Below are 24,698 nucleotides of genomic sequence, written 5' to 3'. Positions count from 1 at the left end.
TGTTTGGTCAGAAGTAGACTGTACTTACATAAGCTAAAGGATAAAAGTACTCCCGAATATGGGATGCCCTTTTATCCATTGAGAGTGTTTTGTTGGGGAACAAGATAAAACAAAACATTTTAAACATATGCAATAAAATACAATAACTCTTCTCCCATCAGAGCCCTAAGATGCGGCGTAATGGCTTCGAGTTGAAGATGCAAGACCGCTACAGCCACTTCCTGGCTGCAGACAGTGAAGCAGAGATGGAGGAGTGGGTGGTCACACTGAAACAGGCTCTGCAGGGCAGCACTGATGCCAGCCAGGACAGGAGGAATGGTGCAGAGACGTTGGACGGTGCCCTGGGTGAGTCAGACCATGCCTATATCTGAAGTACATTTACGCAAGTATTATACTCAAGTACAGTTTTGAGGCACTTGTACTTTTGTAACAATCTCCCTCAACTATTAACACTCAAAGGAAAAGTACAACGCAAATTCTTAGAGGACGGGCGGACCTGATAAATGCAGCTAATGGTCACTACCGGCTGGCCGAAAACTAATTTAAACCCCCCAAAATTAAATAGCAAATCTCTCCCTTACAGCTATGAAAATGACGGAATAAATTATAAAGAAACGAAAACACACAGGAGGTTAGATTCCTTACACTGTATTAACAGAGAATAAATTAAATTATGTCCGACCCGGACACACACACCAAACAAAAGGAAAGAGGCACACCGCAATACAATCAAACATTTCGCCAATAAACCCACAATAACCCCGAAAAATCCCCACAGTTCAAATGTCCAAAATCCAATGTAAAGAGTCCAAGAAAGAATTAGTTCCAAAAGGAAAGTATCAAAAGAAAACTACCTTGCCAGGTGGACGCGTGGCAAGCCGCCGTAAGTCTAAAGCCTGCAGTACTCCAGTGGTATATTATAATCCAGCTTCGGTTTCGTTTTGAATATCCTGAGGAGATCCACTGGACAATGCTGCTGTCCACGTCCTCCAAAACTCTGCCGTCTCCACCCGCCGCACGCGTCAACTCTTGCGACATTTCCCCTCTCCCCCATTTAACACATTGCCAGGAGAAAAAAATAAAAATAATAGCTGTCCATATGAATGATCCGTGTCCATTAATGATCCCCGACCATAGGCTCCTGATACGTTTGGTAATCATGGTAATTAAAATTATGGCAAAAGACTACACAATAAAACATGTTCATCACCATAATTACTACAGGTCAAGGTAGACTTGGGCGACCTTACACTTTACTTGAGGATTTCCATTGTCTGCTACTTTATACTTCTACTCCACTCCACTTAGGTACATTATTTGCTGAAAAAAGTACTTTGGATTCTTAAGTACATTTATGGTATTTTTAATTTTTACCTTTACATTTACTGAATATGACTTTTGGGCGCTCTATAAAACACATAAACATAATAAAATATACTTGGAATACACACGTGCCTGGATCACCTTTCAGTCAACCTATTATCTACAGTCATTTTGAACAGTCCCTGTACAGTCATAGTCCATCTGGCTATGATACTAATAGCATGTTTCAACTGACCCTGTTTTAGCATTGTTCAGTGTTAGTAATCACTCCTCCCTGGCAGTGGAGGGAGTCCAAAACGCCCCTGAATTTAAGTCTGAGTTCTGTGTTATGACATGTTAATGGCTTCCATATTACAATTATACATAGGCAATAAATATGCTCAACACTATTCCAATAGTTGCTGCCAGTAGAGAGATCGAAGTGCTGTAAAAATGCTTGCATCTGGCATAAATTCTTCTAAAAGATGTTCAGCTGTGCAGATTCAAGTAACTCAAAGCCCAGAAATCTTTTTCCAGCTGCTCCAGTATATTTGTTAGTTTGCGCTCCTTAGTTTTGCTCCCAAATTCCCTCAAGTGTGTGTTTCTTTAGGGGGCAGTTAACGGTGAATTGCTGAACTCACGCTTGTCCTGAACTGTGGACAAATGCCAGCACTTTTATGCAGTTTGCGTACGTCTTGCCAGCATCTCTGGGCCATTTTTTTCTTATATAAAAATATACTCTCCTGAGAACGTTCTAGTGAAACCAAATAGGCCTAGCTTGGTCACAAATCTCCAAGATGCTGATGAGCGAGTGGGAGGCCGTCCAGAAAGATGGAGAGTTCACTCAGTCCCATCACCTGGGAGTCAGCAGAATAGCTGAATGGCCTCTTCTTAATATGGCCAGTAGACTGTAAGATATTAGTGTAGCTCAGATAGCCACTGAGGGAGTCATTAAGGAAATAGTGAATGGGCAGAGCTTTATTGGACCTGATTTGCAATGGAGTGATTTCTTGTCTCACTGGGTTTCTGTGCATTCTGATCAACTTTATTCATGTCCTGTTCAATCAGATGACGACACGACCAGCCAGGGTAAAGGTGAGAGCCTGCTGGAGAGCCTGGGGAGGAGCTTACACCCCGAACTTGTGAAGGTATGAATAATGGATCGACTGTAGATTAGCTAATTACGGCCGTTGACTAAAAAATGGACAGAGCCACTCCAGCGGTTTCAAAGGAAGTCTGATTGTACGTAAGCTTATAAGAAAATGACCCTAATTCTCACTTGATTTATTCCCTCAGTAAACAGTTTCTTAATGAGCTTTTGGCATCAATCACTAGTGTGAAGTCTTATTCAATACAGCATAATGTTCAGAAAATTCTGGTACCATTTTGAGTAAAATACGGTTCTAAAGAACAAGATGGCGATGGCCGTAATGCAAAATTTGTGGCTTAAAAACAGTAGTCCACAGAACAGTAGATGACGTCATGATGGGTTCAGTCTGATTGGCATCGATTTACAGAAACTTTTTGAGATTTCACATTTCAAATGTGTAATTTTTTGTACCTGATATGTCTACATCCCTTGTGGATTATTATTATTATTATTATTATTATTATTGTTATTATTGTTATTTGTATTATTTGTATTATTATTATTATTATTATTATTTGTACTATTATTTGTATTATTATTATTATTATTATTATTATTATCATTGTTGTTGTTATTTGTATTATTATATTATTATTATTTTGTTATTTATTTATACTTTTTGTTGTGCCTGTCACTACACAGTTGGTGCAGATGATATATAAAAAAAATCAACAGAAAAATGAGCTTTTGTACCAGAGCATGTTTATAAAATCCTTTGTTTATAAATCTTAGAGGAGCAGCTCTTTTGTTGGACTCTATGTGTCTGAGTCCATTTTCTCAGCCTGAGAACAGCAGTGTTTATTCCACAGAGGACCAGGCCGTTTTAATATGCCTGTAAACCCAGACAGACAACAAAGCCCTCTGTGCTCTGTGCTGCTGTTTCACTCCGTTTGCTCTGGGCCACTCCAGCACAGCTTTTTTCCCTCTCCACGCAAAAGATCATTTGAGTTTGCCTGCAGGCTGGTCACAGTCAGAGGAGAAACAAGGGGAAGGAGATGGATTAGGGCTCTTACCGTGACCTGAGGGTTTGATTTGTTTGTCTCCATTAGACGCCCTTCTTTCTCTGTCTGGGTCTGTTGACGGCTTATCTCCTTCTCTGTCTTACTTGTCTTAAAACACTGGAACACAGGAAGCTCAGTCCTCAGACTGATATTGTGTGAAATATTACTTTTGTGTTAAAACCAGGTTATATTGTCCCATTTTTAATTCACTTACATTCTTCTTGTGTGTGTGTGTGTGTGTGTGTGTGTGTGTGTGTGTGTGCAGTACGCCAGGGAGACGGACCAGCTCAATAAGATCAACAGAAATGAATGCAGGCAAAAGCTTTACTCTCTGGATCCCGAGACACAGGTACACTGTAGCTAGAAGATGCTTCTTTATACACATGGTTGTCCTCTGATTTATTTATTTCACTATTGATTCAGACTATTTGATCTCCCCTCCCTTTTCCACCATTTATACTGTTTCCTTCTCCTTTTCCTCAAACATCCTCTCTCCTTTCAACTGAATCAATCTTCTCTTGTTGTTAATCTCCCTGCATTCATGTCTCCTGCTTCCCTCTTCGCTCCTCTCCTCCCTCCTGTCTGGTAACCAGAGGCTGGACTTCTCAGGCATCGAGCCAGATGTGAAGCCATTCGAGGAGCGTTTTGGCCGTCGAATCGTGGTCAGCTGCCATGACCTGACCTTCAGTCTTCAGGGCTGCGTTAGCGAGAAGGGTGACGGCGTCCTCACCAACGTATGTCATCACCTTACTTCCAGTTTATATTCTCCTTATATGACTCTTCTGTTATCCCCTGTTACTTTGTGCTTTACAAAGTGCTACCACACTTTTCATAGAAAAATAGATAACCAAATACCCATGAAATAAATAAAAACTAGTTTAAAAAAAGTAAGGTTTTCCTTTTCACACCACACAACTTTCACCTTCCTCACCCTCTGCTGTGCTGCCCCAGTTAAAACACCTTCATTATTCATGTTGGCTGGTCTGGAGGCAATGGATGTAACCGGGCCAAAAGAGGATAACACAATTAGATGTTGCAGCCTCTCATTTAGTTAAGGATACAATCAGTGTAAAAACAAAATATATTAAGTACTTATATTAAAGCAGTTCTACACACTGATGTTGCTACATCGTTTTACGTTTTAAGAAAAATCTAGAAGCTACAAGCTTTAAACTTTGTGGCTCTAAATGATTCATGACTTAAGCTTATGTAAGAAGTCAGTCTGAATATGGAAATGTCTTGAGTATGTTATCAGTGAAGTGCTCCTGGCAGCATGAGGCAGCAGTTTGTGTGAGCGCCGCCTTTGTCAGAGTAGATTGCTGTAATCATAAAACATTGAGTTAGACCTCCTCCTCCTGCTGCTTGCTGGTGCATTAAAGGGGCTGCTGGGAGAGCTGAACTGAGTCATTTTTGTGGTCTGGAAGCAGCATGCGCTCTCTTTCCCTCCCCTTCTTCCTCCCCCACTTTCCCTCCACAGTCTTCGATAGGTTCAATGTTCATTGGATTTACCGAGGCTTGTCCATCATGCAGGAACCGTTCAGCCTGGCATAAGTGCACTCAGACATTCAAAACTGTGTGGGCGGCACTGCTGTGGAACCAACATTTGCTTCCAAACTAGGGGTGAACTAATAGTAGTGGAGTCTGTTACAGAGAAAGTATTTACATTATTCAGTGTTTATTTAGTATTTATTCCTACATACTTAGGCTCAATTTACTGTTGTGGCAGATTAAAACTCTTGATTGTAAGTCATACGAATGTTAATATTATAGTTACTTTATTCAGCTTCTTAATGCAGGCGGACGCAGGTTTTAAACAGATTCGAGACACAATGACCTTTAAGGTGTCATGTTGCAGGTGTCTATTGCAGGTGTGTCTATTGTTTTGATTTTCTGTATTAACCATTAACTAATTGCTTATTGGTTTGCATATTAGAAGCATATCAGCTCTTTATTAGTCATTATAAAGAACCTATTAATGTCTTATTCTGCATAAACATATTCTACAACTATTAGGACAAAGTTTTCCTTCAATGATCTCCTGATTTCTTGCTGATAGCAAGATAGGTAGATAAATTAAGAATCTTATGTCACAAAACACAAAACTACAGGTGTTCATAATGTCAAATTTACACTTTCTAACTCAGAATATGTTCCACATTCTAGAATGAGGCCTTCCTCATTACATTCACTTGTTGTTTGACACTCATTAACCCACACAGATTATTCTACTAGTGAATTAGTTATATAAGGATGTCCTCACTTTAGAATGGGGAACATGCTCTGAGTTAGAAAGACCTACTTTAGAGTTATTAACACTGTAGTTTTGTGTTTTGCAACATAAGAATAGACCATATTTAAGAAGTGTTATTAAGGGAGAATGACTCTTTTTGTGGTACCACCTTAAAAAGCACATTAAGATCATAATAAATGTACAACAGCTTTCTGACTTACGATCAATAAGCAGTCACTAGGAGGTTATCAATGTGGGAAAACTCTTAGTTAATGGCCTAGTAGTTGTAGAATAAGGTCATGCAGAAGAAGACATTGATAAGTGCTTTACAATGACTGATTAAGTGCCAGTATGCCACTAATATTCATGCTAATAAGTAACTAATTATTGGTTAATATGTGTATCCCAATATAAAGTGTTAGTGCATCCAAACATTTTGTGCTTGTAAGTAATTTTTGCATTACATCAAACTGCTTAGCAAATATGCAATGAGCATGTTAACTTGGGGTCATCTGATGTATAATCATAAAGTTCTGAAAAAATGGTGAATTAATGGAGGGATTAATCTAAATAAATCTAGTGTGAAATGTGATAAACAGTAAATGAGTCCAGGTATATTATAAACCCTAGCTGATGTGTTCTAGTGTGAAAAAGCCCTTAAACCGTCTCTCTGCTGAACCCCAGGTGGAACCATTCTTCATCAGCCTTGCTCTCTTTGACGTCTCAAAGAGCTGTAAGATTTCGGCCGACTTCCACATTGACCTCAACCCGCCCTGCGTCAGGGACATGCTGACCGACGCCTCAGGCCAGCTCTCTCCTTCATCGGACTCAGAGGGCGGAGGAGGAGGCGGAGGAGGGGGAGGTGGAGTCATGGTGAACGGAGACTCAGGGAAAGGGAACGGCCTGCCTGCTCTTCAGAGGGTGTCAGAGGCTCTGCTGCGCTTCCCCACACAGGTAGACACCCGACTGCAGACAAAGCTGTTTGATTGAGGAAATGACTTTACCTGACTCACTGAGAGTCAACAGTCGGAAATGGGTGTGAAACCTGAATCATTCTTGTGTCATTCATACAAATCAAGGTGTGAACAACACAATGTTCCATCCTTTGTGAAACATCTTTTGACATCTATTTCTTCTGGAAAAACAAAAAACACAAACTGATTCAAAATAACATCAATTCATCATTCATATTCATGATAATATCAAATAAAATGGCAGAAAATACAGATACACTCTTAAAACTATAGCACATTTGATGTGATTAACAAGATTATTAGATTGATATAAAAGATGATAGTAATTATGCATTTACATAAACTTTTAAGGCAAATGTCTAGTCGAGCTAATACGTTTCTCCAGTCTACATAATACCAGAATTTGCTGTGTTGCATTTTAGGTTTGTTTAGCTATTTGCTGTTCAATTATAAATGAAAGTCACATGGACTCTGGTGCTGCAGCTCACTTATTAGCCAGAGTTTTGGCAGCCCTGTCATCCTGTTGGGTTAGAGGTTTTGCTGATGTGGGTTTTACTTATTTGAAACTGGCTCAACATTTTTTTTTTTTTGAGCTGCTCTTTTCTCACATGAGGAAGTGGCTGGAAATTAGAATCGGTTCTTCAGTGTCAATAACTCAGCCTCTGGAGTTATTCTTATTGCTTTTTGGCAGTTTCTTAAGGCATCTAAAACGTACTACAAGGAGTTTTTAATGGGTTATGAAACAGTCTCAATTTAATATCCAAATCAAAAATGAAACATAGTATTAAAAATGCATTGCATCTGTAATTTACTCGCTTTCAAAACAAATGCACCCATTAGCCGGATCAATATCTTTCAACAGGAGGCAGTGGTGCTCATGCCATTTTTGTCCACAGGAGTCACCAGAATCAACAAAAATGAAAGTCCCTTGTAGCCGCTTTAATATACTTTACTACATAAAACACAACTAGACCAAAACCAGTAACAGGTAGGAAACACAAAAGAGAAACCATTAATCTAAATCAAACTGTGTAAAAGCATGTTCTTTTTATCTCTGTGTCCATCCAAAGACACTAGTGAATCAACTTTTTGAAGCACATCTGTGTAGTTCATAGGTTTACATATATTTACAGGAAGCCACCCTGTGTGATCTGTCCTGAGAGGAACTTTCAAAACGGAAGTCTTTTGAAACACAGCGAATAAAAGCATTAATACAAATAGTAATACAAATGTATTGCAAGTAAATGTAGTCAGTGATGGAATTTAACTAAGTACATGTACTTAAGTACATTTTTGAAGCACTTGAGTATTTACATTTTCTGTTACTTTATACATCTACTCTACAACATTTTGGTGGAAAATATTTTACTTTTTACTCACTACATTTATTTGATAAGTTTAGTTACTAGTTGCTTTGCAGATTGCATGCCAAAGTAGTGCATTTTTAAATGAATTTATTTTATCAGCAGTTGATTAAAAAAAATTAACAAAACAAAACAAAACAAAACAAAACACAGATTCCAATAATCAGAAAAATGCTGAATATTGGATCTGATAATCGACCAGGCTGATAATCAGTTGACTCTTAGTATACAGTATATACATACTTGTAAATATATGTATAATTTACTTTTATTTGTAATTCTAGTACATTTAATATCAGATACTTTAAGACTTTTTCTTCAATGCTATTTGTATGGGTGACTTTTACTTTTACAAAAGTAATATTTTCACATTATATCTTTACTTTAACTCAAGTAGCTACTTTTTACCACACTGACTGTACTCTATTAATAACCAGAGTTCACTGTGAATTGTCACCATCACACCCTATATAACCTCATCAGCTTGTGGTTGGATGCTGTCCTCGCTCCTGCCTTAGACCGCTCAGTGAGGTGACAGACTGCCGAATTGTTATTTGTGTCTGTAACATAGCTTAGCATTCCCATGCTGACTGCAGCTGACCTCAGTGGGGACAAGGGATGAGTCACCAGTTGATGGATTCCCTGCGTGATGATAGTGTCTTTCATATAGATTTCTCTCTTTTTTAATCAAAGTGCTGTGCTTTCAATTTTCATTCCATTGTAGTATTTCCAGATGGCGAGTGTCTCCAGACAATGCTTGGTCTGTGTCCAGCATTTTAAAAACTCTGAGAGGATCCACATGAGGCCTCAGTTTAGCTCATTCAGCTCGCATTTGCAAGTGATTTCAGACCTTTTTTCAGCTCAGTGTTTGGTGATGTCATCGCTCTGTCTCTTCTCTTTGCTGCGTTTTAAGTCCAGAGTTTATTTAGGAAAGAGTAATGCCCATGTGTGAGTGTTACTCTTGGCTCCGACAAACTCCTGCAGGTGCTGTGAGATCAGCACGCGCACACACACACACACAGTCTTTTTCCTCATCTCTGGCTGCTTGGCCTATTAATACGATTAACTCACTCAGCAAGACTGGAGCCTGTTGTAAATTAGCTGGTGTAAGGTTATAAAAAGTTCTTAGACACTCACTTTCCATTTTCCTGACAAGAGACATGACTGGGCTTTAACAGCAACAGATTGAAAACAGAAACAGCTTGATGGTGAGAAGATGAATAGGGAAGAGTACTCAGAGCTGAAACAGTATTTGCAATAGAGAGTGCAGCAACCAGAGGCAGGATGCATGGTAAAACAGAGCTTAAAAATTTTAAAAACAACTTTTCAAAGCATCTGTATGTTTAATTTGTGGTCTTAATGTTACGTTCTGCCAACCAACATCTGTGAAAGTTCCACACCAGCCGAACACACACTCACACACGTCATCCACACCCACACATACAAACACGTGCATACAAACAGAGCAGGCTCTACCTCTGTGATTAGTGTGCCATTATAGCTGGGCAGACCACAGTTTAATTTCAGTGCATTGGGTGTGGTCCAAGGACAGAACCTCCTCTTCTCATATCTCTCCGCTGCATCAGCAGATTTTGGGAGGCCACAGCCTCCATTCCAGTTCATTACATAATTCACAAACCTAATGCATTTGTCTAAGCACGTATATTAAGGAGATGTGGTGGAGCTTTTCCCCCCCAACATCCATGGCAGTGAGTTATAAACAACAAATTATAATGTGAAAGATTGAAAACCAGAAGCTGCTGCCTGTGGTTGTGCAGGCGGGAGAAGACAGGCGGTGTTCTGTGAATGTGTCTGTCTAACTGGCACTGCGCTAGTCTCTTCTAACGTGTATTATTAATGCACCGTTTGTGACATCTACATCTATTTTGATGTAAAGCTACATTAGCTTCTTAGATGTTGCAACTGCTCGCTTGGTTTCAGTTCTTATGCTGAAACTTTAATGGTTCCCAAAATGACTTCCTGCTTCTTCTGTCTACATTTTTGTTTCTGCTCCCGCTAACATCTGGCGATTTATTTATTTATTTTTTTAATTGTACATGTGCACATGAGCGGCATGTTTTCGTCTGAGTTCTGTCTACTTGAGTTGTTTGTGTTAACTGACACTACGAGCTTAAAGACAGGCCCATCTGACCAAAAATAGATGTAAGCCCCCATGTGGTTTTCCTGTATAACCTTCAGCTAACAGCAGACACTTCCTCTGCACTTGCCTTGTAGAGAAGCAGTTGATGAAGACTGACACGACATTTCAAGTTTGAATTGCTGATGATTTGAGCAACAGGTGGTTTGGATGAAGTGGTTTCTTGTATCAGTCAAGTGATCATTTCTCCTCTTCATGTTGCTAATAAAGAAAACCGAGAAGGAGCATTGAAAGACACTGACAGTGTTTATACACATATATTGTATACTCTATGACATCACGTAGTGTACCCTCATACCATTTATCCCTCTATCCTCCAGGGTATCTTTTCAGTGACCAACCCTCACGCAGATATCTTCCTGGTGGCCCGTGTGGAGAAGGTGTTACAGAACGGCATCACACACTGTGCAGAGCCGTACGTCAAGACCTCCGACATCAACAAGGTCCGCTTCCGTGAACTCTTTTATTAAATCACTCAAACACAAATGCATAATAAAAACAACAGCAAGCTTTCCAGTTGAACATGTCTGGCTTTTCTCTTCCGTATTGATTTTGTTTTTTCTGTTTGTCTGTCCCTGCAGACTGCTCAGAAGGTGCTCAAAGCTGCCAAGCAGACATGCCAACGCTTGGGCCAGTACAGGATGCCATTCGCCTGGGCTGCCAAGTAAGACAGGAATAATCCATGAGTCAAAATATTATCCAGTAATGAATCTGTTTGGATTCATCTTTGGAATGGCCTGATACAAATGCATAAAAGATGTCATCATAATATAACCCTGATTCCAAAAAAACACTGGTTCTGCTCATTTTGTGTGTTTGCAGGCATTAAATTCATAAAGAGTGTTTATTTATAAAAACATTAAAGTTTGAATATTAAATATCTCGTCTTTGTACCATATCCAATTGGATACGGGTTAGGAAAGGATATGAAAATCATTGCATTCTGTTTTTATTACTTACGTCTCCAACCTTTTTTGGAATCAGGGTTATAAAATAATGCATTGGATTTTAGAAAGCTTGAAGTCTATTCATTTAAAATGTATATCTATAAATGTCACACATCCTCTATATACTTTGACAGGTCTCGAGTAGGTGTGGAAAAAAAGGGTTATGATCATTTTGCTACAAAGATATTACAAATATTACATTTAGCAAACTAGAAATGCCTCTGAGATGGACCAAAAGCTTAATTGAAACACAGGACATGTTAGTCTGTGTCTAGAAGTTGCCCGCTTCAGGCAGGTCTAATGGAACAGATAAACTTCTATTTTAGTCAGTCTACCTCTCTATACAGGCTGCATGGCCGTCAACAGAAACGCAACCCAGAGCACATTTTATTTATCTATTTCATCCCGTTTTATCCATGTAGTGTAACGACACTGATTCATGTTGGGCCCAGGTGACTCTACTCCTACTGCTCCTTAATGCATCCTGTGTAGACACAGACAGGAGTGAAGTTGCTATGCTCATAAACACAATATTGTGTTGTAACAACCGGTGTAATACTGATGCAGTGAAATAAATATGTGCAGTCTAACTTCCTTCAGATGAAAATGGATTGTACTACATTAAACTAGCATGAGATTTTTCATAAAACTCCATCATTTTTAGCCTGATACATTCATATAACCCTGATCAGAAATGTGAATATTTGGCTGTTTGTATGAGCCGGTCTCTGTAGCCATGTGCAATCTGTTTCCAGGCAGGTGTTCAAAGATGCTCAGGGCAGCCTGGACATGGATGGGAAGTTTTCTCCTCTCTACCGCCAGGACAGCAGCAAAATCTCCACTGATGACATCATCAAGCTGCTGGCCGACATCAGGAAGTGAGTCATCTCCGCTCTTCTGCTATTTTAGCGTGTGCTTGGTTACTGTAGCTCAAAACACTCATGCCTGTGCACATTTATGCTTTTGCTGAATGTGTATTTCAAATGGTATTGCTTAGCATACAACCTTTGTGCCAACTCAGGATTTAACTCATCCAATCAATAAAAAGCACTTTATACATTTTCGATAAGTCCTTTATTCAGACCTGACTGCACTTTGTTTCATATTTTGAATCTCTTTCCTCATCAGACCTGAGAAGAGCAAGCTTCAGACCATCCCTGGACAATTGAATGTCACCATTGAGTGTGTCCCACCTGACTTCTCAAGTATGTTGTCTTTTCAAAACACTCCCTTGATCCTAACATCCCTGCATTCATACTTTCTACAGAGAAAAAAACGCTATTTATATTAAATGACTGTTAAAAACTAAAAGTAGGTCGCTTTGTGAGCCTAATCTGGAAAACACACACATGTAGCTGTAGATTCATTCATTGTAATCTGCTGTAGTGAGTTTTGTGAGCCTGCTGTTGGATAAGAAAAAGCCCTGCCTTCTTGTGATCACTTGAGCATCTGCAGTTCCACCTTTTTCACTGCTGCTGACCTAATCTAGATTATGTCAAAAACTGAAGTAGAAGAAACTTGAATTTCTTTATGACCAAGATAACCATAAAACAATGATAACAAGTGCAATGAACAAACCTGTGGTTCCCTCACAACACGTGCAGGAAAATGTTCCTGATCCTAGAATGCAAACGATACAGACTGGCAGTGAATGAAAGTCAGTTTTTGGGTTCTCAAAGGAAATGTGGATAAAGAGAAGAAAAGGAAAGAGGATTTTGGTTGATGGGGTGTACCCACATGGAAGAAAGAACATGATTAGGGAGGTACAATAAAGGATAAATGATGGCCTCCAGCATCAATGGCAGCAGTTGAAGGAAGTACTTAGAAACCCTGCCAGGATGTACTTAGGATAATTGTAAAAAAAAAAAAAGAAGAAAAAAAAGCTGTAACTGGTGCTTTCTGTGCAGCCCCAAAACCATGTACATTTGATTTGCAAGCTTTCAACTGTTGTTGTAATCAGTATCTGAGTTTTCACTGACTAACAGTTTGGTTGTTTTTATGTACTTAGCTAAAAACAAAGAGAACACCTGCACTCACAGAGAGATAGTCTTCTAATTTATTAATTGAACATCCATGAATGAGCCGCCCAGAATCAACCTCTCCTAATAAAGAAGGCATGATGGCAATATTCAGCAACAACAATGACAAGTTTTACAAGATGAGAGGTGATTAATATATAAAGCTGAAGACTGGACACATTCAGAGCTATATAATCCAGTTTAACAAATGAAACTGCAATATTATTAACAGTAACTAGAAGACATAATTCAGAAAAAACCTTCATTAAGTTCATTCATCACAGTTTATGACCTTTTTAGAGAAAAAAACTTTCTAAAATGCAAAATGCTCAAGGGCTCAAAGCACCCAGTTAATTAGCTCACAGATACACTGGATGACCTTGGGTTGACTCTTCGGGATGGCACCAGAAACAGGAACACTTCAGTGGAGCTTTGGTCCCGTAACTCCTCTGCTCCCATTCCACAGATACAGTCACTTCCTCTTACATTCCCGTCAAGCCCTTCGAGGACGGCTGTGAGCGGGTGTCGGTGGAGGTCGAGGAGTTTCTCCCCGACGAGGCCAAGTACAACTACCCCTTCACCACCTACAAGAACCAGCTCTACATCTACCCCCATCAGCTCAAGTACGACAACCAGAAGACCTTCACCAAGGTGAGCGGTGATGATGGGAATGAATATTGAAAATATCGGTGATTTGACTCAGTGGGTCACTTATTTATTATTCGCCCTGCTGTATGCATTGATTGACTGATGTTATGTTTCCTCCACTCCAGGCTCGAAACATTGCAGTCTGCATCCAGTTCCGAGATTCAGATGATGAAGGTGCAACCCCTTTAAAGGTGAGTTGTATGAACTGTGCATATTTTGGTATGTAAGCTACTGCACATCCTAGTAATACACACGTCTGACTTTGTGATGGAGGAGTAAATTCACATATCAGTTACCTGAAGGTGTATTTTATCTTTGAACAACAATCCGATCTTCGATGCCTGAGCAGATATTAATGTTATTACTGATGTGTTGGTATTTAAAAAAAGCAGATGATGGGAGGAAATAAAGATAACCGATGATTGGAGGATCACTTTATTCTCAACAGATTAGCAGGAGCCTGTTGCAGAAACAGTGATAATGTCATGAATGTCCAAAATGAGATTTGATCAACAGCAGTGCTTCACAACAGCATAACACATGATAAATTATTCTTTTTATTGCATTTTACAAAGTGGAAGTCAGGGTGCAGCCGAGGGGCCAGAGAAGGGAGAGAGGAAAAGCTCCCAGAAGCTGGTTATTATAGCTGGCAGGAGAAGATAATGAATGGTCACTCTCTCTCTCTTCTCTTCTCTCTCTGTTTCTCTCTGGCCACACATGTCAAATATCTGTGGGTGGAAACAGTCATCAAAGCACCGCGGATTGTTTTCCTTTTCACTTTTCCAGAAGGACGGAGGAAAACAGAAATACTTCAGCTTGAACCGCCAAAACATTTACACTTGATGCTCTCGATTGTGACAGTCCAGACAGACAGATCAGCGTGCAGTCTTGCGAAGTATATCTCAGATACTGTAGTTAACTCACACACACACACACAAACACACACACAGAGTGTGGTCTCAAACAATGCTAGAAGTACAGCAGGGAGGAAGTTATTTACAAACAGTGATCAGGACCCAGCAGCACACCTCTCAGGAGATTTTAATCAGAGGAGGTGGAAGCTCAGGGAGGTTCTGGGATTTAGAGACTCAAATCTGGGAGGAAATTCTTTTGAAGCTTTGGGAACAGGAATGTGAAAAACTAAGGATATGGGATGTCCCAGAGGCTGTGAATTGAAAATGTATTTATCTCTCCTGCCTCTAAACTGTTATCTTAGTCATGAATCATGACTTGTTGACCAGTCAAACCTACACTCATGAGCCCAGGTGTGACTTATTAGTGGGCTTTCCAGAAAAATGAGTTGCTCCACCAGTGCAGCCAGTAGAATAGAATGGTACATTACATGTATGAACAAGACTTCCTCGATGACTGATAAGATCCGAAGCAGCTCCTTGTAGCCACATCTCGACCCTCATCCTGAGTCAGGTAATCAGGACTCCTATCAGCCCCCTTTGCTGCTGTAAGGACTTCCTGAATGGGTTGTTTTTCCATGGCGCTACACAAACCAGGCACCACCTGCAGTCCCACTGTACCTCGTGATCTGCAACAACAGATCTTTGCAGAAATCTGTGTAATCCCCCACCCCTCCTTCTCCTCCACCACCACCTCCTCCTCCTCCACCACCTCCAGCTTCTTCCCAGACTGAGCTGAGAGCTGAACCCTGTCCTCTCTCTCTCTGAGCCTCTCTCATCCTCCAGGCTCCTCTGTTCCTCCTGCAGAGGCTCCAACTCTTTTTTTTTCTGATCCTGGCTCCTATCAGTCTCAATTTCAATCAGTTGGCTCCAAAGCTCATTCCTTCCTCTGGCCAGCACTGCTCATTATTGTTCATTAGAGATGACTGCAATTGTTAGCTTCCTAATTACAGAATCCAACCAGCCATCTGAACAGGTTTGAGTTTTTTTCTTTCCTTTTGTCGCCCCCTCATTAGAAAAATCCAGGTTGATTTTTTTTCCCACGGTAAGTGGCTGCTGCTCTGCCACAAAACAACTTTGGCTATTTAATGGCTGAGGGTGCATTCATAAAGCATCACACATTTGCATCTACCAATGGCTCTAGTTGCTATTTGGAAAAGAACGTGAATATTTACTGTATGTACAGTTATCATATATGGAGTCATAATGCTGTAATTGTTGGTTTTCTGTCATCAACATACAGAAAAGAAGGGCGCATATTGTCGCCTTAATTACGACAAGGTAAACAGTGCTTTGTAAGGCCTGAGAATGTATATCATTATTCATGATGAGGACCCTCTTTTGTAGTCAGAGGGCATGCTTTTGATGATTTCGGGTTCCTCTTTATAGTTTCTCAATTCTTTGTTGAAGCTGGTGGTGCTTCAAAGATACACATGATGAAGGGGTTACACACATTTTCTCCAAATATTGTCAGCAATCACAGATTTCTAAGCACTTACTCACCGCTGTGCCCCATCATCAAAGGGCCAGAGTTTCAATGACCGATGCGTTTGCTTGCCTTTCAGTGCATCTACGGCAAGCCGGGAGACTCACTGTTCACCAGCAGCACCTACGCAGCCGTCCTGCACCACAATCAGAGCCCGGAGTTCTACGACGAGGTGAGACGATCGGCTCGTTATCCCAATTTCATTCACGCAAGAGTTCATATCACTTTAGATACATTGACCAGTAGTTTTACAGGCATGTGACGAATCATGTGTGTTTAATAAACACCTTTACACAAACAACAAAAAACACAAAAAAAAAATCATCAGGTGATTGAAACTGAATTAGACATAAAGAGGAAATAACTGGAGCGACAATGAAGAAGCACTATTTTTTTTCCGTGCTCTATACTCAAATTCTTCTGCCAGTTCTGAGATAATCCCATAAATCTGTCTCAGGGCAGAGCTGTGATCTCACACTAGACTGGTCAAACAGTCACACAGCCCACTACACACACACACACACACACACACACACACACACACAAAGCCAGGAGGTCAACAAAAGAGGTACAGTCAGGATACTGTTAGAGTGGTAGAGCAGAGGGGGTCCATATGGCCCTGATATGAAACGGATTAGGATCTTAAGAGTCCTCACATACACCCGCATGCACACATACTTACACAGAGGCACACTCACTGGGATTTACCCCCACATGCTTCAGCTTCCAGTCACATCATGGGGAGTTTCTACTCAAACAGGACAACACTGATCTTTATCTTCTAAACATATTTTGCTTTGATCTGTGCTCTTCTTATCCTCCAAATCCTCTTTTAGCACTGTATAAGATTGATTATTTTTACTAGAAGTTGTAGTATAATCTTATGGATGTTTCCAACTTTCCCAAGAGAGAACTTTCAACACACTAACTGACTAATGACTGAATCATGTTCGTGTCATAAATTAGAGAGTCATGATCTTCATTCATGACTTTCTTCAGGAATGTGTTGGTCACTAGATCTGTATTAGTGGCAAATAAGTTTAGTAGTATTGTATGTGTCACTTCCTGTGAGAAAATCTGCATGTACAAACAAAAAAATAAATTTCCTTGCTTCTACTGCCCTCTGGTGGATAATAATATGATTTAGGTTTTGCTTAAATTCACAAATACCTACACAGCATGTCCCATGGGTATAAGAGCTAAAAAAAACACTGTAATTTACTATGCAAGCAAACCTATTTTATTTATTACAGAATATTAATGTAAGGTCAAAAGACAGGGGAATGAAAAGTTTCACTGTGTGCATGATAGATGACACAGATTCAAATAAATTTACACCAGTATTTTTCTGGCAAATAAAAACATGAACATGATACCACTGTTCCTGAATTAGTGTAAAATATAAGAAAGCTACACTTTTCTAAGAACTAAGGTACTACATGTCCAACATGAGTAGGGCTGCAACTAATGATCATTTTCTTTGTTTATTAATCTGTTGATTATTTTCTCGATTCATTGATTAGTTGTTTGGTCCATTAAATGCCATTAAATGTTGAAAAACGTCAGTCAGTGTTTTCCAAAGCCCAAGCTGACATCCTAAACTGTCTTGTTTTGTCCACAACCCAAAGACTAAATCACTCAAACTGATTTATCAATCATCACAATAGTGACATGAGTATTTTAGTTGAAATCAAAAACAGAGTGAATTCACAAGTCTGGTGAAATCACAGTAGCTGCTGATGCTTTCCAGCTGTCATCGCTTATGCAAGGGTGCTTTGGGAAAAAGTGTTTTATGAGATAAAATACACTTTCTGCTGAGATGAAACCTCTTCAGTGTGCCCAATAAAGCATGAAGTAAACCTCTTAGCATTGAAGGCTGTTGATATTGTTACAAGTACCACTCTGTATCATAACTACATCAAATCTATTATTTGTATCAGTGTGTTTCTATCCTGGTGTCAGCATAAAGACTGACATTATGTCGATAAATCGATCTTAAAACATTCACCTGTTCTACTGTGCTCAGGTGAAGATTGAGCTGCCGGTCCACATTCATGAGAAACACCACATCCTCTTCACCTTTTACCACATCAGCTGTGAGTCCAGCAGCAAGGCTAGCAGCAAGAAAAGAGAGGGAGTAGAGTCACTGGGTGAGTCTGCTGGAAAAAATGTCTCTGTATTTAAATGTGTCCTTGAATCCAGCTTAGTCAGGAGAAAAGAGAACCACATTGATGGCTACAGATGTTTGAAGAGAATTTGTTTTCCTGTGTTTTCAGTCAAGTAAACAGTTCCAGTGATGTCAATATGCTTTTTAGACTGTTTATTCTTTCACTTATTTATTGAAATCAGTTTGTTTGTCTGTGTCGTGTGTTATATATCCTGATAAATGAGGCCCAATAAGCCCAACACTGCTACTTTCATGTGTTCCAGTGGGTTATTCCTGGACGCCTTTGCTAAAAGAGGGGAGGATGCAGTCAGTGGAACTCCAGCTACCTGTAGCAGCCAGCTTGCCTCCTGGATACCTGTGTCAGGACACTAGGAAGGTAAAAGACTTAGTGAGGAGCATCACACACCCCACTTTCTCTATCCAACTCCTAATGGTAAAGCAAAATGCTAAAGATAAAATAAAAGCTAATAGATATTCACTTGACATCAAATTGTATAATAATGCTGATTCCTGGTTCAGCGGTTTGGTTGCTAACCCGTAAGCTAAATGTCCACATATACAATTGTCACTTTTGTTCAATACTGTATGATAACACTGTCTTTCTAACAGCTGACATGTTTGTTCAAATGTTGTGTCTCAATCAAGATACTCATCCATTTTTGTGTACATTAACAGTCCCAACCAGATATCAAGTGGGTGGAAAATGCCAAAACACTGTTCAAAGTGAGGACCCATGTAGCATCAACAATATATCCTCAGGTAATCATCCATTCTTTAAATACCAGTATAGATGTATAGTCTGCAGTGTGTGGATGACAGTGTTATTGGTCTGTTTCCTCCTCAGGACCTGCATCTACACAAATTCTTCCAGCACTGCCAACTGATGAGGACGACGTCAGAGGGCAACCCAGCAGAACTTGTCAAATACCTGAAGGTAAGATACTGTGAGGCAGCGCACAGTCATTTTAGAGCAGGGGTCATGTTACAGATATGGATCATTTACGGGCACAAGCTGCCTAAGTACAGCTTCAGATTATATAGTGGTTGAGCTTGTGGATTCTTAGTATGTCCAAATCATTTTTTCATGGCACTAACAGACCTCCCATCTACAGTACAGCCTGCACTAAAAGGCTTTTTTTATCATGTGGGAAGTTTTTCCTCACTCTAGTCGAGGGTCTAAGGAGAGAGGATGTCGTTCACTGTACAGACTGTGAAGCCCACTGAGGCTATGTGATTATGATTTTAGGCTATATGAATAAAATTGATTTGATCTGAGCTTTTTGTTGCTATTTTGTGGTTTCACAGAAAGATTCATCAAGGCAGTCATTAAGTGAATTTATTATTACTTATTCATTATCAAATTATTTATTATTATTTATTTGTATAATTTTTTCTGCATGGCGTGAGGCATTGTCTTTTCTGGTTGTATGTCGGTCCGTCCCATTCTTGTGAACGCGGTGTCTCAGGAGCACCTTGTGGAAATGTCTTCAAATTTGGCACATTTGTCCACTTGGACTCGAGGATGAACTGATAAGTTTTTGGTGGTCAAAGGTCAAGGTCAATGTGAACTTAGAAAACACATTTTTGGCCATTATCAACAATTCATATAATAATTAGAATTATGACATTTTACAAAAAAATGTTGAATAGGATACATTTATGAAGTTATTAAATTTTATATCCAAATGATCAACGCTCAAGCTCAATGTGACATCATAATATTTTCATCTACATAAACCTTGAAAAGATTACACTACCTGAACTGAATATAAAGATTGATGACATGACACCTCCCCAACTTCTTCCCTCCTATAGTGCCTGCATGCCATGGAGACTCATGTAATCGTCAACTTCCTACCAACAGTGCTGATGCAGCTGTTTGAGGTGCTCACAGCAGCGACCAAAGAAGCACATGAGATTGCTGTCAACTCTCTGCGGTCAGTTGATCACTTGTGTAAAATGTGGCTGCAGTTTCTGCTGTTTGATACTGATTAAAGTGCTCCCAGTGTAACACTGCCCTGCTCTGCGTCTTCAGTGTGATCATACATATAGTGTCCAGATGTCATGAGGAGGGGCTGGAACACTACCTGCGCTCTTTTGTCAAGGTAGATGACCAACACAAACACAGCTACAGTTTTTATTAAATCTAAATAATCATACACCTTTCTTGCACTTGTGCAAAGAGAGAGTTACAAAATACTTGGTTTGTGTCAGTTTCAGTTTAAAGTGCATCTTGTGTGTATGGATTTGTGCTATTTCTCTTCTTAGTATGTGTTTGTGACCAACAACGCTGTGTCAGGAAACTCGGCGACCACTCACGAGGTGCTGGCGACCGCTGTGACAGCCACCCTCAAGCAAACTGCTGATTTCAACACCAGCAATAAACTGCTCAAGGTGCGTGCCCTTTGTCACTTCCATGCAGTTCCTGGATCAGGCCAGTTGTAGTACCAAATCAGAACAGCAGGTAGCATACTTGCTTTTAAAATGGCTCATCATGTCCTCAAAACAAAGTAAGTTTCACCCACTTCTACCACTTCCACAGAAGGTTAAGCAAGTTGCTGCTTGTTCTGTTTACTCATATCTCAGTAACATGTAGGATGACATTTCTCCCTGTTATCACCATTGTTATGTTTCCTAGGAAAGATGCATATTGGGAATTGGGAAATACCAAAATGAGTTTTAATCCAGTCATTTTATATCCCTTTCTATAGTATTCCTGGTTCTTCTTTGAGACCATGGCCAAGTCCATGGGCCAGTACCTGCAAGAGGGCAACCGCATGAAGGTTGGTACTAAGTCTTTCTTCTTCCTTTGTACAGTTGAGACTGAGCAGATTGTGTCATCACAATGTATTTCACATCTGTGTGTTTGCCAATGTCAATGTCTGACCCAAAGGTCAGACGTTTATATCTGGTGTGGATCTCACAGGCAAATTTATACCACATGTGATGTTACAAAGCTTGTCAACACATTTAAACAAACATTCTGAGAAAGAGCAGGAGACCGATGGTTAATCATTAAGTTGTGTACATGTTACACATTCTGATGCCATGAGTCTGTATTTTATCTGGGTTTAATAAACAATGCCAGATGGTAAGCAAAGTGATGGCTGTTTCTGTATGCTGCTATTAAGGACAAGTTAAACTGTGGTCTGTTTAAATCAAATGTATACCTCTGAGTTTATCTATATATTGGTAATGTGTCTTCATAATGTTTGTAGCTGTTTGACATTTTAACTTCCGTTTAAGCCATTTATCATGACATATTTGTCCGGACCATCTTTCCAGATGCCCCGGGCCCAGCGCTTCCCCGACAGTTTCCACCAGGCGCTGCAGTCCCTGGTGTTATCCATTATGCCTCACATCACCATTCGCCACATGGAAATCCCAGAGGAAGCTCGCTGCATCAACCTGAGCCTGGCCAATTTCATCAAGGTCTGAACACGAAACCAGCTTCATTTAACTTCACCAAAGGCAGTTTGATGGGGACAAACGTCCTCCATCTATCTGATGTGTGAAATGAAAGTCAGTCACTCAGTTTTCTACCTGAAAGTCTACCTTAGATTGTCTATGAACCTCTAGCGTGGCTGTTGGCTCTATTGCGCAAAAGAATTTTTTTGTTTGTTTGTTTTATATCACAACTGCTCTGTCTCTAGGTGCTTATCTTAATCTAAAAAATGTCTGTTTTGTCTGGGATCACACCTATTTTCCTTACCTCAGCAGTGTGTGTGCTAATCATGCTTTCCTTCCTCAGAGGTGCCTGACCGTCATGAACAGGGGCTTTGCCTTCGGCCTGGTCAACCACTACATGTGCCACTTCGGTCTCAAAGATCCCAAGGTACATACTCTGACTCAGTGGGCCAGCGCTGCACACAACTGTACATTTACTAAGATTGTACTCAGTGTTGTCAAAAGTACCATACTGGGGTAAGACTTGAGTGAAAGTCTGAAAGTATTGGATATTCGGTGTATTTGATATATTTAATTTCCTGGCAATATAATGTACTAAAATGTAAAAGAACACATAAAAGTAAAATATATTTATATTTAAATGTATGGAATCTAAACTATTCGTTGACCAGTTAGTGGGCTGGTCATTTTTGGGAAACGATTTTCAGCATTTTTCTGTCAGCTTTTTTAATCTGTTTGCCGATAAAATTAATTAATTTAAAATTATGCGACTTTGGCTCTGATCTGCAAAGTAACTTGTAACTAAAGTCATCAAATTAATGTAAAAGAAAAAGTACAATATTTCCTTAAGTACTTTCCATCACTGCTTGTACTCAGGGTGTAATTTGTACACCGCTATGTTACATGTTATGTCTTGTTATGTGGTGTTATTTTGTCTGAAAGGTAAAGTTGTGTATTTAATCTACACATAACAGATAAACATCTACCGTTTCTCCTTCCCTACCTCTCTCTCTTTATCAGTAGCACATTTGATTAACAAATGAAACCACCACAGACGACAAGCCTGCTTTGTATGAGAGGCCCTGTCTCCAGTGTCCAGGATTATATTTGAACAATGAGGAGAACTGTTTCTATGCACCGAGGCTGTTGGTAAAAATTTGCCTAAGTGTGTGCAGGGAATATGCTCATGTCTGTATGTTTGGCACAGGTGCTGACGGAAATGAAATTTGATTTCCTCATGGCAGTGTGTAACCACGAACACTTCATCCCTCTTAACCTGCCCATGGCTTTTGGGCGCACCAAGCTGCAAAGGGTACAAGGTGAGAGTCTGATATCATTATCTGCCTTCCATTGAATGCATTATGCTTCCTACCACACATGTAACCACTGACTAGCTCTCACACAAACCCAACCCCGCACTGACCTCGTTCCGACCTGCATCCACCACACCGTTCCACTCTATTAACCGGATTGTCTGGCCCATGGATATACAGGTCTATAATAAGCAGGTGGCAGGTTGCACCTAGCTGATCTCTACCTGCTGAACAAGTTTATCCAACACTTGTTGACATGTCTTATAGAACCACAAGTGACAAGCACAAAGTGCTGTGGAAATGCTGCATGGATTGTTTGTATTTTTACCCCCACTTCCTTTATTTTTACCCCCCTCCCCTCTCTGTTTTTTGTGTTTTGCTTGTGGTCAGATTTTATTCCGTATGCGACGGAGCTTTTTGGCCCTGTAGGTAGGTGATGCTCACCGTACCATACTGTACATCAACGCCGTCTGCAATCAACCCGCACCTCCCTGTTCTGACCTGCACTAACCTGCCATCCTGTCAACTCCCTTCTTTTTTTTTCTCATAGAGGACATCCATTCACTCACTACAATGCTAATGCTAGGCTAACGCCTTCATGTGCCTGGGCCTGTGTGTTGTAGAGGAGAGGAGCTTGGCTGTTGTGGGAATCAACTGACCCTCTTTTCTTAATGCTTAGTTGACTCGATACTTGTAAACACTAGACAGAAACAACTTTCATGGCGCTGCGGTTCTCTCTCTCTCTCTCTCTTGGTGTTTGTGTCTGTTCTCTGTCTGCCTCTCTTTCTCTCTCGATCTGCCTGTCCGTCTCTGTCATTGGGGAAGATAAGATGTTTACTCAATTCCAGGCTGCATTGCCTGTTCTGATATTAATGCAGCATTATTATCAAACTGTACGTCACTGTTTGTGTCAAAACAGAAAACCTCTCTCTTGATTCCTGTTGATTTATTGCTCTTCTCTGAATAGACACAATGAAAATTTCAAACATTAGACATTTCCTGATGTAGGCGTGTGAGCTATGAGTTGTCTTAATTCCTCCTTTTTTGTGTGGCGCGAAAACATTAGTGTCTGAATGAATGTGTTGTGTGGTTCTGTTGAGATTCTGTTGCATATTTGATTGCACTTTGAATGATTTGAATGTCAGTTTTTCACATTTTGTTTGTTTTAAATACATGTACTGAACTACACATAAAAGACCTGCAACTATTGGTCATTCACAAGCTCATTTATTCTTCATTTTTCAGAGATCTTCTGTACAAGAAGTGCTAAGGAGCTACAGCTTTAACAACAAACAGGAGACTAGTTATCAGATTGTCTCCAAGTCAGTACTTCAATCTGAGTGTCCCAATGATAATACTTAATGTACTGACACTTCCTGTTTGGCTCAACCACAGAGCAGAGTCTGGAGTTCAGCCTGACAGAGGAATACTGCCGTAACCACTTCCTGGTGGGTCTGCTGCTGAGAGAACTGGCAGAGGCCCTGCAGCAAGGGCCCGAGGTCCGACAACTGGCCGTGAGCGTTCTCAAGAACCTCCTTATTAAACACGCCATGGACGACCGCTACACAGCGTACAAGGTGAGGGAGGGTGGGGCAGTTGATGATGGGAGGAAGAGGAGACT

At 40.2% G+C, this 24,698-nt stretch overlaps 1 protein-coding gene across 1 annotated transcript in view; it reads left to right on the top strand.

Annotated features, from left to right (window-relative positions):
• dock11 (dedicator of cytokinesis 11) overlaps nucleotides 1-24,698 on the top strand; it is a 68,349-nt gene that overhangs the window by 15,645 nt on the left and 28,006 nt on the right. Inside the window, exons 8-32 of the mRNA XM_073474975.1 lie at nucleotides 162-345; nucleotides 2,371-2,450; nucleotides 3,719-3,802; nucleotides 4,047-4,187; nucleotides 6,368-6,637; nucleotides 10,500-10,622; nucleotides 10,761-10,843; nucleotides 11,882-12,004; nucleotides 12,255-12,331; nucleotides 13,611-13,795; nucleotides 13,918-13,983; nucleotides 16,269-16,361; nucleotides 18,216-18,339; nucleotides 18,620-18,732; nucleotides 19,032-19,115; nucleotides 19,201-19,290; nucleotides 20,172-20,293; nucleotides 20,392-20,461; nucleotides 20,625-20,750; nucleotides 21,068-21,139; nucleotides 21,642-21,788; nucleotides 22,108-22,191; nucleotides 22,972-23,083; nucleotides 23,468-23,506; nucleotides 24,473-24,654. Coding sequence (XP_073331076.1) covers nucleotides 162-345; nucleotides 2,371-2,450; nucleotides 3,719-3,802; nucleotides 4,047-4,187; nucleotides 6,368-6,637; nucleotides 10,500-10,622; nucleotides 10,761-10,843; nucleotides 11,882-12,004; nucleotides 12,255-12,331; nucleotides 13,611-13,795; nucleotides 13,918-13,983; nucleotides 16,269-16,361; nucleotides 18,216-18,339; nucleotides 18,620-18,732; nucleotides 19,032-19,115; nucleotides 19,201-19,290; nucleotides 20,172-20,293; nucleotides 20,392-20,461; nucleotides 20,625-20,750; nucleotides 21,068-21,139; nucleotides 21,642-21,788; nucleotides 22,108-22,191; nucleotides 22,972-23,083; nucleotides 23,468-23,506; nucleotides 24,473-24,654 — 2,874 coding nt within the window. The remainder of the gene's footprint in view (nucleotides 1-161; nucleotides 346-2,370; nucleotides 2,451-3,718; nucleotides 3,803-4,046; nucleotides 4,188-6,367; nucleotides 6,638-10,499; nucleotides 10,623-10,760; nucleotides 10,844-11,881; nucleotides 12,005-12,254; nucleotides 12,332-13,610; nucleotides 13,796-13,917; nucleotides 13,984-16,268; nucleotides 16,362-18,215; nucleotides 18,340-18,619; nucleotides 18,733-19,031; nucleotides 19,116-19,200; nucleotides 19,291-20,171; nucleotides 20,294-20,391; nucleotides 20,462-20,624; nucleotides 20,751-21,067; nucleotides 21,140-21,641; nucleotides 21,789-22,107; nucleotides 22,192-22,971; nucleotides 23,084-23,467; nucleotides 23,507-24,472; nucleotides 24,655-24,698) is intronic.

This window comes from Pagrus major, chromosome 10 (assembly GCF_040436345.1).
Source record: "Pagrus major chromosome 10, Pma_NU_1.0".
In the NCBI taxonomy this organism is placed as follows: Eukaryota; Metazoa; Chordata; class Actinopteri; order Spariformes; family Sparidae; genus Pagrus; species Pagrus major.
Note: the sequence above shows the minus strand (reverse complement) of the source record. Positions and strands in the feature narration are given on the sequence as shown.